The sequence below is a fragment of the Trichoderma asperellum genome, chromosome 5 (assembly GCF_020647865.1).
Source record: "Trichoderma asperellum chromosome 5, complete sequence".
Taxonomy (NCBI): domain Eukaryota; kingdom Fungi; phylum Ascomycota; class Sordariomycetes; order Hypocreales; family Hypocreaceae; genus Trichoderma; species Trichoderma asperellum.
Genome location: NC_089419.1, coordinates 1,274,263 through 1,289,544, shown reverse-complemented (window position 1 = coordinate 1,289,544; position 15,282 = coordinate 1,274,263). Strand labels below are relative to the sequence as shown.

General features: G+C 49.1%; 7 protein-coding genes across 7 annotated transcripts; 3 read left to right on the top strand and 4 right to left on the bottom strand.

Annotated features, from left to right (window-relative positions):
• Window positions 1-549: 549 nt before the first annotated feature.
• Window positions 550-3,770, top strand: SEC8 (exocyst subunit; the record flags this gene model as incomplete). Its single annotated transcript, XM_024899767.2, has 2 exons — window positions 550-3,053; window positions 3,116-3,770. 2 exons carry the CDS (start codon window positions 550-552, stop codon window positions 3,768-3,770), a joined length of 3,159 nt encoding a protein of 1,052 aa, XP_024762005.2.
• Window positions 3,771-4,151: 381 nt separating this feature from the next.
• TrAFT101_008582 (uncharacterized protein) lies at window positions 4,152-4,646 on the bottom strand (the record flags this gene model as incomplete). Its single annotated transcript, XM_024903743.1, has 4 exons — window positions 4,152-4,235; window positions 4,346-4,476; window positions 4,542-4,554; window positions 4,611-4,646. 4 exons carry the CDS (start codon window positions 4,644-4,646, stop codon window positions 4,152-4,154), a joined length of 264 nt encoding a protein of 87 aa, XP_024762006.1.
• Window positions 4,647-4,939: 293 nt separating this feature from the next.
• On the top strand, window positions 4,940-7,440 carry RPL38 (60S ribosomal protein eL38). Its single transcript, XM_024907952.2, has 4 exons — window positions 4,940-5,089; window positions 5,157-5,190; window positions 5,309-5,437; window positions 5,538-7,440. Exons 1-4 carry the CDS (start codon window positions 5,060-5,062, stop codon window positions 5,570-5,572), a joined length of 228 nt encoding a protein of 75 aa, XP_024762007.1. The 5' UTR covers window positions 4,940-5,059; the 3' UTR covers window positions 5,573-7,440.
• On the bottom strand, window positions 5,587-6,764 carry TrAFT101_008580 (uncharacterized protein). The gene has a single exon (XM_024899880.2). It carries the CDS (start codon window positions 6,485-6,487, stop codon window positions 5,855-5,857), a length of 633 nt encoding a protein of 210 aa, XP_024762008.2. The 5' UTR covers window positions 6,488-6,764; the 3' UTR covers window positions 5,587-5,854.
• Window positions 7,441-9,099: 1,659 nt separating the features above from the next.
• On the top strand, window positions 9,100-11,486 carry TrAFT101_008579 (uncharacterized protein). Its single transcript, XM_024899885.2, has 2 exons — window positions 9,100-9,787; window positions 9,873-11,486. Exons 1-2 carry the CDS (start codon window positions 9,548-9,550, stop codon window positions 11,154-11,156), a joined length of 1,524 nt encoding a protein of 507 aa, XP_024762010.2. The 5' UTR covers window positions 9,100-9,547; the 3' UTR covers window positions 11,157-11,486.
• On the bottom strand, window positions 11,365-13,248 carry TrAFT101_008578 (uncharacterized protein; the record flags this gene model as incomplete). Its single annotated transcript, XM_066128381.1, has 2 exons — window positions 11,365-12,418; window positions 12,507-13,248. 2 exons carry the CDS (start codon window positions 13,246-13,248, stop codon window positions 11,547-11,549), a joined length of 1,614 nt encoding a protein of 537 aa, XP_065984499.1. The 3' UTR covers window positions 11,365-11,546.
• Window positions 13,249-14,034: 786 nt separating this feature from the next.
• TrAFT101_008577 (uncharacterized protein) lies at window positions 14,035-14,836 on the bottom strand (the record flags this gene model as incomplete). Its single annotated transcript, XM_024899836.1, has 2 exons — window positions 14,035-14,740; window positions 14,793-14,836. 2 exons carry the CDS (start codon window positions 14,834-14,836, stop codon window positions 14,035-14,037), a joined length of 750 nt encoding a protein of 249 aa, XP_024762012.1.
• Between the last annotated feature and the right edge of the window lie 446 nt (window positions 14,837-15,282).

The window sequence follows — 15,282 nt, the reverse complement described above, 5'->3', positions numbered from 1 at the left end:
TGGCATTTAATGACGGGGATTTGAACAGTAGATGCCGCTTTCTGAGCGTTTCAACATGAAGCCGAGCTGAATCCCGCTGCCTCTTTCTCTCAGAAGTGGTTTAAAAGAAATATCCCTTTTAATTTATCGGGTATTAATATACAAAGAAGAAGAGAAAAAAAGGATCCTAATTCGAGAAGCATCCGAATCGCTGCTGAAAATTAATGCTGTCCCGCTATATTGCCATCCCTAAAAGTGACAACTTCTCCTGTAGCCAACATAGGCGCGGCGGGGCTTCTGGCTCTAGCTGCCAGAGTGGTCTGTGCGTACTGTCTCAATCCAGTCAGCTATTAGGCCTATAGACCAAACATAGGCTCAACACCTCGAACAAGCGCCGATTTTGGTTTACAACCACCATCATATCTCGAAACTGCCTCCCTGCTACAACAAAGTGGTAGCCAGGAGTCTCCCGAGTCCAAACCCCGGGCGCATCAACTTTATATTGCCCAGCGCCGACGACAATGCTCTCTCGTAACCAGCCCCTCTGGTGACAATACTCAACGGCCCATCATGTCCAACGGCTACGGCAGCTCGATGCGCAATGGCGACGGTTACGGCAACTTTGGGCGGTCGACCGACGACTATGACCCATTTGGCGACAGTAGAAACAGAATAGACCGGTACAATATCCAGCCACCATCATCACAGAGTCTCCGTAACATGCCGTCGCGACCGCGCGCTCAGGAGTCGAGCGCTGAGAGACAGATAACTCAGGTCTTGGAACACATCAGGGGCGAATGGCCGTCTCTGTGTCGGGAAGACTGCGTGCCTGTTCAGCTAGCGCTCCAGCTGCTGGATAACAGCTCGGTTGGTCGCGCTCACGACTACCGCAGGTTCCAGACGACGCATACGTATCTCCAGGACTCGCTGAAGAACATTGTACACGAGCATCACCAGGGCTTCAATAGTTCGATCGGTACATTTCACAAGATTCAGAGCAGCATTCAGGTCTCCCAAAAGCGAGTCCGAGCTCTCAAGGAGTCGTTGTCATTGTCAAAAACGAGCCTGTGCGCTACAGATCCAGGACTAAAGATTCTCTCTGAGGAGTCGAAAGCTTATGACGACCTTTTACAAACGCTAAACGAACTGGACGACCTCCGAGCTGTTCCTGATCAGCTAGAGGCTCGTATCTCCGAGAAGCGGTTCTTGACGGCGGTCGAGGTGTTGCAAAATGCGCTACGAAGACTAAGAAAGCCCGAACTAGACAATATTGGAGCCTTGAGTGATCTAAGAAGCTACCTCGCCAATCAGGAAACTGTTCTCATGGATATTTTGGTGGAAGAGCTGCACGAGCACCTCTATTTGAAGTCTCCGTACTGTCAACAGAGGTGGTCGAGCTTGGCTAAGAACCGAGGCGGAGCCAACGAGGGTAATCACAACGAAGACAACACCGTTACCCCGTTCTACCTAATCTTGGACTCGATTGATTTTGAGAGGCCGGTCATAGAAGATCCCATGAAAAACCCAGAAGCGGACACGTTTTATTACGTAACTCTCCTTGTCGAGGCGTTGAACAAACTGGGAAGACTGCAGAACGCTGTAGAGACTTTGAAGCAGAGGTTACCTGTTGAGCTGTTCAGCGTCGTTACTGAGACGAATAATGAAGTCGAGCAGCGGCACCCAACTTCGTTCCGTGCTGCCATTGGAAAGCTCGACGGAGTGCAGATATACAGCCCCAGAGAAATGCAGATGCGAGCAGACGTCATTTATGACCTTCTTTGGACACTTTACGGCAAGTTCGAGGCTATTGGAGAAGGGCAGCGCGTGTTTCATGAGTCTATTAAAGCTCTTATTCGCCGCGAAGGCTCCGGCAATAATATTGCCCTGCTTGGCAGTTTCAAGGAGCTATGGAATCTCTACCAAAACGAGATACGGTCCCTTCTACACAATTATGTAACAACAGACGCCGATGTTTACCAATTCGATTCTCCTACACCAGGAGTAGGTGCTGGTGGCAAAGATGGCATGCGAGAACACCTATTCAAATTTTCAGAGACGGATTCCAAATCCACCGAAGTCACTACAGAGTACGATGCGCTGGAGAGTATCATTCAAGCTACAGTTCCTGGCTTGACGGGCGGTTCTCGAAAACAGGGCTCTGATAGCAAGAGGAACAAGTCAACCGCTGACGACGCCGGGTCAAGACGAAGCGCTATGTACGGTGCGGCCCGGCAGGCATCGGGTCCTTCCAAGTCCTTGGTTGAGCCAAGCGTTTTCAATATGAGTCTGCTCTTACCGCCGACACTTATCTTCCTGCAGCGACTAAAGAATATTGTACCTCCTGGTTCTGATCTGGCCACGAGCACGTTAACCAGCTTCCTCGATAATTTCTTGGTCAATGTATTCCAGCCGCAGCTGGATGAGACTCTTGGAAAGCTGACCGACACCGTTTTTGGTGAGGCCGACTCCTTTTCGCAGGATCCCGCTTGGAGCCAATGCTCTCAGCGACCAATCTTTAAGGGAACCACCGCGTTCTTCCAAGTGGTCACCGCGTTCTGCCGAATGCTTGGCACCATTCCTCCGGACCAGGCCTTGAGTTCTCTCATCGTCACCCAAATGATGAGATATTATGACCGCTGTTTCAGCTGGTTCCAGTCACTCGTGACTAAGAGACACGATCAGCCTTCTGATTCGAACAACTTGCGAGCATCCGCCCGCTTTTCTGTGCAATCTGGCAAAGTGAACGAAATAGCAAAGCAACTTTCAGACGAGCTGGATGGCAGCTTGATGAAGGAAGAGGTGCAGCTTCTTATTCAGAAGACAAACGTCCAGCGGCTGGGGGCAAATGACGTTATCCAGGACCGAGACACGATATCATCCTTGTGTCTTTTATACAACAGTATGAGATGGCTGGCTGCGAAGATTCAAAGCTTGAGGCATATAACAGCGCATGAGACGGATTCGTCACGGCAGCATCTCCCACGCCAGTCAGGCCAACGGTGGGCGTTGAGTGATCCTAGTAAGGCTTCGAGCCAGAATCAAGTGCAGCTTCCTCTTACGGAAGAGACAGCCCAGTAAGTAATCCATGATGAAATACTACCATCTAATATTCAACACCACTAATCAATATTGGTAGAAACTTTGACAATATTGTGTCGTCTTTTGAAGAGCTGGCTGCTACAACTCTATTAACCTTGCACATGGAAGTGCGATGTCGGGTAATCTATTCGCTGCGAAATACTCTGTCGCCAGACTTGGCGCCGTATATCCTAGAGCAGGACGTAAGAGAGCCAGATCCCCAAATCATCAGTCTCAACCAAGAGCTGATTCTTTTGGATGAAACAATCGTGCAATTCTTGAGAGAGAAGGAAGTTTTATTCATACGCACTGGGCTTGGCATCCTGATCAACACTTTCTTGGTCAAGAATGCCACTCTAGCCTCTCCCATGAACGACAAAGGATGCCAACGCATGCAGCTGAATATTCTCGTTCTTCAGCAGAACCTCAAAAATGTCGAAGATGGAACCGACCTAGCAAAGGCCGCAAGCTACTTCTCGCTCTTCGAAAGGGGTCCAGATGCTATCATTGAGAAGGCAAGAGAGTACAAGGACAGGCACGGAATGGGAACGCTTTCCATTGATCCCAATAGCTTCTCATACGACGAGCTCAAGGCTTTGATTGAGCTCTGCTATAGCGAACAGATGGCAAACCCGGAGAGAGGCATCACGTCGGCCGCCAGGAGACAGCTAGATGATAAGTTTGCGAGGTTGAGTGAGTTTAAGTGGGATTAATAGCATTAATAGGTGGCGTTATGAGTTGCTTGTAGATGTTATGGAGAAGATTAGGGTAGATGCAGGCGCTGGGGATATTATCGTATGTTTGGTCATTCTTATGCGTTTCTCAGTGTTAAATGGAGGTGCTTTCTGTATCAAGATTTTGGAGAACTAGATTCAGGCCGGGCAGTTGATCAGTAGGGCTATATCATATATTAAGCATACTTAGTAGCCAAGTGGTATTGGCATTCACGGTATTTTTCAGCGAGCTTTGCCTCTTTTTTTTGTAAAATACATCCTTTTCGTGGAGACAACATTCATTTCAACAGCATCAAATTAATGAGGGAGAAGAAATTTCAACAAACAAAACAAAGACAAGGGGTATCAAGAAAAACGTAATCATGTCCTGGGATGCCTCATATTCGCCAATACCCTGGCGAGCAGCTCCTCCCGGGTATCCTTCTTATGCGGAAAGAGGTTTCTCTAGAAACAGAGAACCTAAATTAGCCTGGTATTGCACATCTACTTTGGAGTAGAGAACAAAACAATAGAGAACAAAACAAAAGGGAAGAATAGAAATTAGAAAGTCTTACTGCGGCTAGCCATCTTCGCATCTCTTCTCTGGTCCACGTTTCTGGATCGCCTTTGGGGTCTTCTTGAGCAGGAAAAATGTCCCCGCCAAAGATGGTCCAAGCTGCTGCCGCGGTGACTGCAGCTCCAAAGGCTTTGTTTGCTGTTAGAATAAAAGCTACAATTAGAGGAGAATATGTCGCTTCAATTTGGACATACCAAGCAGTAGATTCTGTGATTTTGTTAGAAATCGAGGACTCGCTAGGTGTCTTACAGAGCTCAGCTCACCTTGGATCTCATCGCATTGTCTAGCGGAGTAGACATCTTGAGATGACGTAGAGATTTGGATCACGCACACAACCTGCCTCAAACGCGCAAAATTGAAAATTGTCGAAAGAGATCTCGAAGTTATATATCGATGAGAAAGCAAAGAAAACGCAAGTTTGCCTTGCTTGGCCACTTTGCATTGACGGAATGTGTCCTGATTCTTGTCCTTCAAAGCGAAAGCCACTTAGACCACGCACGCTCGTCGCCACACTCACTAGCCACAATCACCAGCCACAGCCACTGCTAAAATTGTGGCTAATGGGTTTACTGGCCCGTGCGTCCACCCCCCGCGAAGCGGGCGCACAAAAATAATTTGTTGCCAAAAATCCAGCATACTATCTCCAATCGTAAATTTCGTACTCTCTGTTGCCAACGAACCCGTCTCACAGAGCCGATCAAATACCGCCAAAATGCCTAAGGAGGTCGCTGATATCAAGAAGGTGAGAATATTCTATCGAAGCGGCATTGATATTTTGTCTTCAATGTACTAATGTTCTTCTTCTCCAGTTCATCGAGATCTGCCGTCGCAAGGACGCTTCGTGTACGTATTCGATGCAGCCAGCCGAAAGGCCGCCTCAGAGGAGGGAAAATCTCAACGATATTCGACAATGGAGGCGGCAGGTGGAATGAATGAATTGTGTCAACTAACTTGCTTTCAGCCGCGCGGATCAAGAAGAACAAGAAGGCCCACAACATCAAGTTCAAGGTCCGATGCCAGAAGCACCTCTACACCCTGGTGCTGAAGGACAACGACAAGGCCGAGAAGCTTAAGCAGTCCCTTCCTCCTAGTATGCGCCCCGACCTTTACTTGTCCAAGATTCAGTTCGACGGCATATTGCCGAAAGCACGAGAATGATCGAAGCTAACCATTTTTTTTTCCAACTACAGACCTGCAGATCGCAGAGGTTTCTAAGAAGAACTAAGAAAATGAATTGGCGGTAAAACAGAGGTGGTGGCATTCGGCGTGAGAAGGGTTTACATGCACAACTGGGCGTCTCGGGATACCTTGCATTTCATGTGCTCAGAACGCGCGCTCGCAATAGAGCTCAATATAACGATTTGAGACACAAACAAAACAAAGCAACAATTCGCACACACCGATTTAATGAGTCCGGATGACCTTGTGCCCCAGTTAAGCCGCCCGATGAAGAACACGAAGAAGAAGAAGAGAAAAGGGGGAGCTCAGTTGCTCGGTGATGCCTATTTTACACAATGTGCCTGAAGCGGCGATGATCCTTCTTGAGGGCTAGACTGGCCAAGCCTTCTAATCGTTTCCTTGGAACATCGCCGGCCCAGAATACAACCAGATCCTCCTCACCATCGGTCGTTTCGATCCTCCAGCCTGCCCATATGCTCTTCTCCAGACCTTCTTTTCGCAATTCGTCTTCTAGTGTTTGATATTCACATTGTAGTGCTTCTCGTTGATTGCCCTTGACTGTTATACGGCAGACATCGAATGTGTCGTTGCTGTCCTTGTGCTTGAAGGCTTCGCGCATCTGCGGCCTGGCCCCTGCCGGCTCCATGTGGAACAGCAGGACAGAGTCGCACCCAGGTGCACTGAACTCGCTTAGGCTGCCGTTTGCCATCCTGTTCTCCGCGCTCTGAATCCATTCGCCGTGAGCCTCGGGGGAATCCCAGGGCGCTGTGATGAGAAGTGTTGATTGGTCCGTTGCATCAGTGTACATGCTGCTAACATTCGCGTCGGGATTCAAATTCCACGCCTGGTTCTTGCGAACCCAATTGTCCTGAATCTCCTGACACTCCATGAGAGTCTCGAGGAACTCGAGGCCGTCATATTTGCCCCTCAGCTTTATGAGGGCAAACTCGGTAACGGGCATGACAGCTAGCTGCGTGTGTGAATCGGCTGGTGATACAAGAGAGGCAGATATGGCCGGAGGGTATTATTGATTGTTAACTATGGATCTAGCAAAGCTGCTGCGAGCAACAACCAAAGGCCTTTTATGTCACTCGATTTTCATCAACTAGGCAATGATATGGTGACGCTGCTATCCGTGGCTCCGCGGATAACTGTTGTTTCGTGGTCCGTGTTATTGTTTGCGTAAGATGGTAACCTAGAATCTCCGTGGAAGACGCAGCTTACAGGGCCACCTAATTAAAAAAAAAAAAAGGGAAGATATCGTGGCCGCGCAAGCAACGCACTTTACTTTTATAGACAAAATCAACATACGTTCTAGCCCTCCCTCCCCCCAATAAACTAAGGCTCGTCGATCAGCCCAGTATCTGGGCAAAACAAGAGGTGGCTTGAGGCGCTTGTGTCGTCATCACCCCGCCCATTCGAATTGATTGACCAGCCAGAGGAGCGTATCGCGGTGGCACTGAAATCAAACTCAAACGGGCGTAGACTTGTTTTGGACAGTCCCTCACAAGATACCCTTTTTGGAAGGGATTTTTGGCTTTTTATGAAGGGTTCTGACGTGGCGTGGAAAGAAGTGGGATGATTATTTGTTCTGGGGACGTGGCTGCGGCTGAAAAGAACGTGATTGATTGACGGCGGATAAAGAAAGGGTCACGGCGGCGATGCTATAAAAAGCGAATGGGATGAATGCTGAATGAATAATGGGCTGGCCGATGGCGAATGAGCGTAAGGGTTGGTTTTAATTATTTCAGGACTTTTATGGGTTTGAGTTTTATATAAAGTATTTGTTGGTTCAACCTTCAATGACGAGCTACCGAAATCTCGGAGAGAATACATTGCAGCAATTCGAACAGTTAACCTAGGGAATTTAATGCTAAATACGTAAAGTAGGAGGTAATTATATGCTTGTTATCGATATATTTCCAGCTTTCCGTATATTTATCGCTTGACAGAGTTCGTTTACTGAGTGTCTTGGCTAGGCTGTTGTTTCCTCTACGTGATGTCTTTAGAAGACTTTACACGACAGATTTTAAAAAGCAAGTTACCGACTAAAACCCTGAGCTGATTTAATCTCGAACGAGAGGAAGATATTGGATACGCCTGTAATCTTTGTGGAGCACATATTTGCGTGAGAGTGGTCACTGTGTTCCCTCCATACTCATAAGTTATCAACCGTGCCTCGTCCTCGACATGCATCAGATTGAGGCTGCTCTGAAGGATAAATGTTCCTACCATCATATTTATAGATATGAGAGATTATTGCTTCAAAGAGTAGTTTCACGCCCCTGTGAAAGCTAGATGTTGCTGGTGAAAGCGGATGTCTCTCTCAGCATCTGTTCGGCGGAAGGCAGATGTGCCCTAATAACTCACCCTCGGACGTGGAATCTCTTACATTTAATAAACTCGAATGTTCAAAACGAATAAAACAAGATACTTGAGTGATTCCATACATCTCTCAACTTAGAGCGATTTTTGGTTCTCAGCATCTTGAGATCCTAGCTCAGCGCATGGATGGGGGGGTGTCGATTTGCATTCCTTTATGAATACAATCTATGTAGACTTCTCTCTCTCTGCCACCAAGTTGATTGCGCAATGAATTTTTGCCAATTCTCAGAAAGCCAATGTTATAATTCTCATCTCATGAAGTACAATTGAGCTTTCCGCCTTGAGGAGAGAAACAATTGAGGATTGCTAAGAGCTCATTGTTCTCTCCGTCTCTCATAACAACTAAGCTATGCAGACACGTCGTGAGTATGCTGTAACCTATAGCAAATATCATGCAAACTGCCACTTTAAGGATTAATTTGATATTTTTGCGTCTATGGAAAAGGTAAACTGACTACATATCAGAATCATGAAGAGCACCTATATTCGGCACTTGGATGCCGAGTCCTTAATCCAGAGAGCGTGTGCTTGACTGTTGGCCATTTCTATTGGCCAATTACTTTAAAGGTGACATATTTTTCCTGCACCTACCCAGTATAGCATCTATTCCTGGCATAAACCTTGTGGTAGCCAGCAGCTGAGAGATTGATCGGAATCCAGTCCAGCCACGCACCAGCTGTCTCGCCCAGATGTCTAGCTTCGGCTTAGACACCCTGATCGATGGCTCTGGACTGCAGGGCGGCCAATACGAATACGCAGCGGCATCCCGCGTCGCTGGGATCGACCCCACCTGCCCTGTAGCACGGCAATATCCAGGGCTAAACGGCCCAGCCAATGGGCCTCTGGGGCGCCCGCCACTGGCAAAATTTGTTCCAATTGGGGCCTCACCATTACTGTACTGTACGCACCAGGCTCTCCTGTACATAGTATGTGCTGCGCTGCGACAGCTGGCCCATGTGCTAGTTAGCGGCTGGCTAATGCAGGCGTGATCGTGGGTGCAACGTTGGGACCGTATCCGGCATCAATGTGTGCTTTGCAGTCGTGGCCCAAGGCAGGCTGCGCATTCGTATCTGATCGGGCGGGAGATGCAGCAGGATTGGAGGATTGTTGTGGCATCTGATGGAATGAGTGCCAGATTATAAGCTATAGATAACTGCTCTCTCTCGCTGTGCGTCTCTTTCGTATGACACAGCAAGGAACAGGATCCATCGTCTTTGTTACTGATACAGTAATCACTGAATCCATATTTGGGGCAGTTGGAGATCAATAGCCCGCTAATCCATCGCCGTGCGGGGCCTTCCTTTCAGGAAAGGCTTGGGCCGCTTTGACTTTTGGCCATCCCAAAAAGCTACCTTTTGGCGTAGGGGGGAGCAGACACGACTAGCAGCTTTGTATTACTTCCACGTCTCGGGAGCTGTTCTGTACAAAGTCTCTGCATCATCCATTCTGCGACCCGATAATCTGCAGCCGCCACCTCTCCGCGCCCCTTTATGTACGTATAGACGCCTACAAGAGTCCGGCCTTGGCATATCCTGAGCAAAGCGCGTGCCTGCGACGACAATCTTATCAGAGGCGACCTCTGCCCCTCGCGCCTCGAGACCCCTGCCCTGACCATCAGGTAGCAGCTCGGATTGTCATGACATTGCAGCGTCCGACGCCAGCAGACGAGCCCTTCAAAGTTGCCAGAGCAGTCCACATGGCTGATGCTGTAGAGACCAACGGCTCCAGCAATGGGAGCGTGTCGCCGGTCAACGGCAATGGACTGAACCGCACTCTGTCGCAGCGCAGGGCATCTGCCCCAATGGCGCCGCCCTTTATGGTTTCTGCGCCAGGCAAGGTGATTGTCTTTGGAGAACACTCTGTTGTGTATGGAAAGGTGCGTTGGATATAAAAAACATGCAGTCTTTCAATCAATCAATCAGTCAATCAATTGCTAACTGGTCATATTCCTTGCCGTGTAGCCTGCCATCGCCGCTGCCATTTCACTACGATCCTACCTCCACGTCACAACGCTGTCCAAGTCAAAGCACACAGTCTCGCTTCGCTTCCCCGACATCGATCTCACCCATACCTGGGATATTGACAATCTTCCTTGGGCCCAATTTCAGCACCCAGACAAGAAGAAGTCATATTTCTCATTGGTCACGCAGCTGGACCCTGAGTTACTGGCTGCTCTGCAGCCGCACATCGACGAAGTCTCCCCAGACCGGCCAGAAGAGATTCGAAAAGTTCACCGGAACTCTGTCACAGCATTCCTCTATCTCTTCCTCTCTCTTGGTTCGCCGCGCTTCCCAGGATGCCTCTACACTCTGCGCTCCACAATTCCTATTTCAGCTGGGTTGGGCAGCAGCGCCTCCATATCCGTCTGTCTAGCCGCTGCTCTGCTGCTTCAGCTGCGGACGCTTTCTGGGCCTCATCCTGACCAGCCCTCAGAAGAGGCACGCGTTCAGGTTGAGCGAATCAACCGCTGGGCTTTTGTGTCTGAGATGTGTATTCACGGAAACCCTTCAGGAGTCGACAATACCGTCGCGACCCAGGGCAAGGCGGTGGTATTCCAGCGAACAGACTACAACAAGCCACCATCTGTGCGCCCATTATGGGACTTCCCCGAACTACCTCTGCTGCTTGTGGACACGAAACAGGCCAAGTCGACGGCAGTCGAGGTGGGCAAGATTGGAAAGCTGAACAAGACACACCCAAAGATCATTGCCCCAATTCTCGAGGCCATGCGCCACATCACAGATACTGCTTCCCAGTTAATCGAGGACGAGGATTTCAACCCAAAAGACGAGGAAAGCCTACGGAGACTGGGTGAGCTCATGGCCGTCAACCATGGCTTACTAAATGCTCTGAGCGTATCACACCCCCGGTTGGAGCGAGTGCGTGAGCTGATAGATCACGAGGGCATTGGATGGACGAAGCTGACTGGCGCTGGTGGTGGCGGTTGCTCCATCACTCTGCTCAAGCCAAATGTGCCAGACGAGAAAATCACCAAGTTAGACAGCCAGTTTGAGGCCGAGGGTTACGAAAAGTACAGCACTACTCTTGGTGGTGATGGCGTGGGTGTCTTGTGGCCCGCCGTTCTGAAGAATGGTACCGAAGAAGATGAAGAGGGCGGAATGGAAATCGACGTGGATAAGTTCCTTAACGCAGAGGGCACTGAAGGCGTGGAGCAACTCGTCGGTGTCCATGGCGATGCGGGCGAGCGAGAAGGATGGAAATTCTGGCGAGTGGAAAGCGAGTAGCCAAGCCTACGTCTAATATCGAGCTCGGAGGCTGTAAATGTGCTGCTGAGTCTGGCGTTGGATCAATATCATGGCGACAAACAGAACATATGCGGAAAGAGGTTCGATAGTACTAATTGCTTTTCAACGCATGAGCATTAGATGCTGTAATGGCGTTTGAGGAACCTTGTCATTTCCATTCTTTTTTTTTTTTTTTCTTTTTCTTTTTCGCTGTATGATATAATATGTTTTAACAAAAATCGTTTCTAATCATAGTTCTAGATACAATAGATTTAACGCATTTGATGACTTGACGTTTTGCCCCTGAAGGTAGGAACTTGTTCCGCAGAGACAATCAATCACTCATATACAAGACCATGTCAAACTTGCATCCAGGTGACAGGTACTAACTTATTTCAACTCTGACAGCCGGTACTTCCAATATCCCTCCCGCACAGGGTCCCACTTCTCCGATAGTTCTTTAAGGCACAGCTTGGCCTTTTCAATATCGCCCTGCTTGTGGTAAACTTCCGACATGAGGTCCAACGCATGCGAGCTTGTGACTTCCTCATCTTCAGCCCCCAGATTAGAGAAGAACTGCGAGGCAAACTCCCCTACGGTATCCAAGCCTCGTCCACCTTTGGCCAAGACTCCACGCAGGTACAGCCAAGAAGACTGATTCTGAGGCGCAAGCTTAATCTTCTCTTGTGCATACGCAATCTCCCTGTCGATAATGGCGTCAGGCACCTTGGGATCGTGCTCCGTAGATGCACTGCCCTTTGTCGAAATGGACGGGTCTGAGAAGACAATGAAGAAGCGATGCGACCAGGCCGAGTTGTTGCGCAGGTCATCCTCAATCATGCTCTGAGTGGTGGCGAGCTCAAAGGGGCTCCAGTAGTCGAGCTTTGTGATGAGGTACTGGCGGTACGACCAGACGTGGTAGTTCTTGGTGTCCTTGGAGAGGATCTTTGAGATGAAATCGGTCTCTGATTTGGCAAACTGCTTGGCGGCCTCGGCGTCGGAGCTGAGCGTGTTGGCGTAGTGGTGGTCGAGGAGGAGCTGGCGGTGGTGCCAGATCTGGTAGTTCTTGAGGTGGTCCAGGGCGACGTCGTTGAGCCACTGGATTTCATCCGTGATGGAGAGCTTGAGAGCGGATACAATCTTGAAGCGGTAGAGCCAGACGGTGTAGTGGCCTGGGTTCATGGCGATGACACGCTCGGTGAGGCGGAGGCAGCGAGGGGAGTACTCCTCGGATGCCATGACGGCACGGAGATAAGAGACGGCTAAGAATAGCAATGTTAGCTGGTTGTGCTTGAATTCCATCTCATGTCATGTAAGGAATCGTTTCATCCAAGGGTTTGGCGGTCGTACCTTCAGCATAATCGTCGGGATAGGCAATCCTAGCCAAGGCATCCTGAGACTCTTCCTGCGGAATGGGAATCACATCATCCCACTCCGGGTCGTTGGCAAGCGGTCCGGGGATCTCCCCATAGAGCTCCCTCTTCAATACCGCCATCTCTTGCCGCCTCTGCTTTTCCTGGTCGATATCCTCCTGGGGAAGCTTGGCGCCTTTGCTGCGAGCAGCTTCTCTCTTGAGTAGAAACTGCTGGTGGAGGACGTTGAGCGCGGTCAGTTTAGCCTGGCTCAGAGATCGCTTCTTGAGCTCGTCGATTCTGTAGGTGCTGATGTCCCGGCCGTGCTTGTCTGTTCCCCAATTGTAGTTGTTCTTGAGGCGTCGGCAGGGGAGGCCTTCTTTGGTGACCTGCTTCCAGTACTCGCGGTCGGTCTTGTTCGACAGCGACACCTGACGGTTTGCGACGGGGAGGATCAGTCTCGCGTGGGTGTACGTCTTCTTCTCCGCCGGAGTCAGGCCAGGGAAGCCAACTTCTTCAAATCGTCGCTCAACAGGGTTGGTCTGGTAGTAGCGCTGCTTGGACCGCTCGCCAACAGTCACTGGGGGGGCATCAGGCGGCGTAGCTGCAGGGGATGGAGCTTGTGTTAGCTGGTGGTTGCAATACTGTGCAGTTTGGAGTAGCCAAGCATGAATATACTGATACTTGCCTTTGGGCTCTGGGTTGGCGGCCTTTGCAGTGGCCTTTGGCTTAGCCGGCATATTGGATGCTGGAGGTGTAAATGCGAATGGCGGGGCTTTTTTTTCTGAGTCGGAGCTCCAAATAATGCTGTCTGCCAACAAGGTTTCCCCGCGATGGGGCTCGGACCAACTAACGGCGCGGCGCCCTGAGAACAATGAGAACAATCAAATACAGGAGGCATTAGGCTTTGCGTTTGTTAAGCAGCTAATACTATATACATAGTTAGAAATTGAAATAAGTGTCCGGGTTTCATTATAATGAAAGTCTTTCCTCACAAAGGAATTGGTGGCTTAGTTTGGCTGATATTGTGTTGGCGCCCAATTGGTATGTACATTATTGAGATATAGATGCTTCTGTAAGCCAGAAGCCGCATTTCCAAATATGATATATGTACGTTCCATTGGGATCTATCTGATTATTAGTAAATGATAGAGGGAAAGAGAAGCAGCTGTTATTGTTATTTAGTCCGGATATGCACCGTGTGTGGCCATGAGATTAAGAATCTACAAAATGCGACAGTATGTAGAATGTAGAGAGTACATGTATTCACCCAACTTCCATGCAGAACTACTAGGTAGGTACCTGTAGGGTGGTAGCTCCCGTGCTGTAGGATCTACTACAAAGGTGTATATATATATAACGATGATGATGATGATGATGTGATAGCTACAATCTCAAACCTGCTGGCCTACCTACCTTGTTTATTATGCTTCTTATATCGCAAATTTACGAACCGCAGACACGTTCCCAAGCCGTCTTTTACCTTGCCAGATTTTGGCACTATCCAACTATACAACTCGGTTGATCTATTCGGTATCACAGGACGCGATGTGTACTACCTCAGCACGCTTTGATACTGAAAAGTACATGTAGCAGCTGTTAGAACCAGGTAGATGCTCATGATATTCGCAAGTTCCTACTTTTTCAGCCAGGGATTCGGGCGGTTGAGGTCTCTTTTTCAAGGCTGCAATGGCAAGATCGAGCAGGAATTGTTTAGGCAGGTCGTCTTCATTGGCCCATTCCGTTAACCATTCTTCATGTCCATGGCAAGTATACATATCAACCAGAAGGCGTCGAGCGGCCGATGATTCCGGAGTCCCTTCATATATGCAGCGGATGGCCGGCCCAACAGGATACCAACACAGACCGTCTGATGCCGTGGAGCGGGATTTGATCAAGATCGCATCTAGGACAGCGTCCTTGAAATTGACATCCTGAAGCATCTCTCCCAAAACGTATGCTTGTGCGAGTTGTATGTACTCATTGTTCCCCTCTTGTCCGGGGCTGTCATTCCGGACTGGGAGTGTTTCACAGTACAACCAGTGCAGGTATACCTCGAACACTTCTGGGTCTTCTTCCTTGAGAGTAACAGATCCACTAGTAGATGTATCCCAATAAGCCTTCATAGCTGTTTTAAAATAATCCGAAGTGCGACATATCAAATGCTCGTGGACGGAGAACGTCACGGGGTCGGTTGATCCAACCGTAACAGTAAGTGTTCTACCCCGCAAACTACAGCCCATTTAGACAGGATGAAGATCTAGGCTTGAAGGTCTCAACTCACTCCAGGGACTTGTGCTTGTGCGTTCTCAGCTGGGTTATGTCCATGATTGATACAATAGGAGATGCAGTAGTATCCGGCATAGATATTGTGAGTATGCTCGATGGTTGTTAGACACAAGAGTTCTCCGCATTGATGGCGAATGTTACAATGGCCTGACAGGGCTGTGTTGGTAAACACATGCATGTTAGCCATCTTTGAGCCACTGTACTGCATCCAGTTCCTAATGTACCAGTTGGACTTGCATTGCTGCGAGACGGGACCTGGCGCGTGCGGTCGATGCTGCTTACATGTAGGCAGCGCATTGAACCCGCTAGCCATATACATGTATTTATGCCAGCGCCTCCATACATACGTACATACCTACATATATATACCTAGGTATATAACTACAGAAGCTCCAAGAGTGATGTCAGTATAACATAGTGAGCATCACTGTATATGATTATCCTGTATTAAACCTCCCTCCACCCGCTGCATAGGTTGCCTTTCA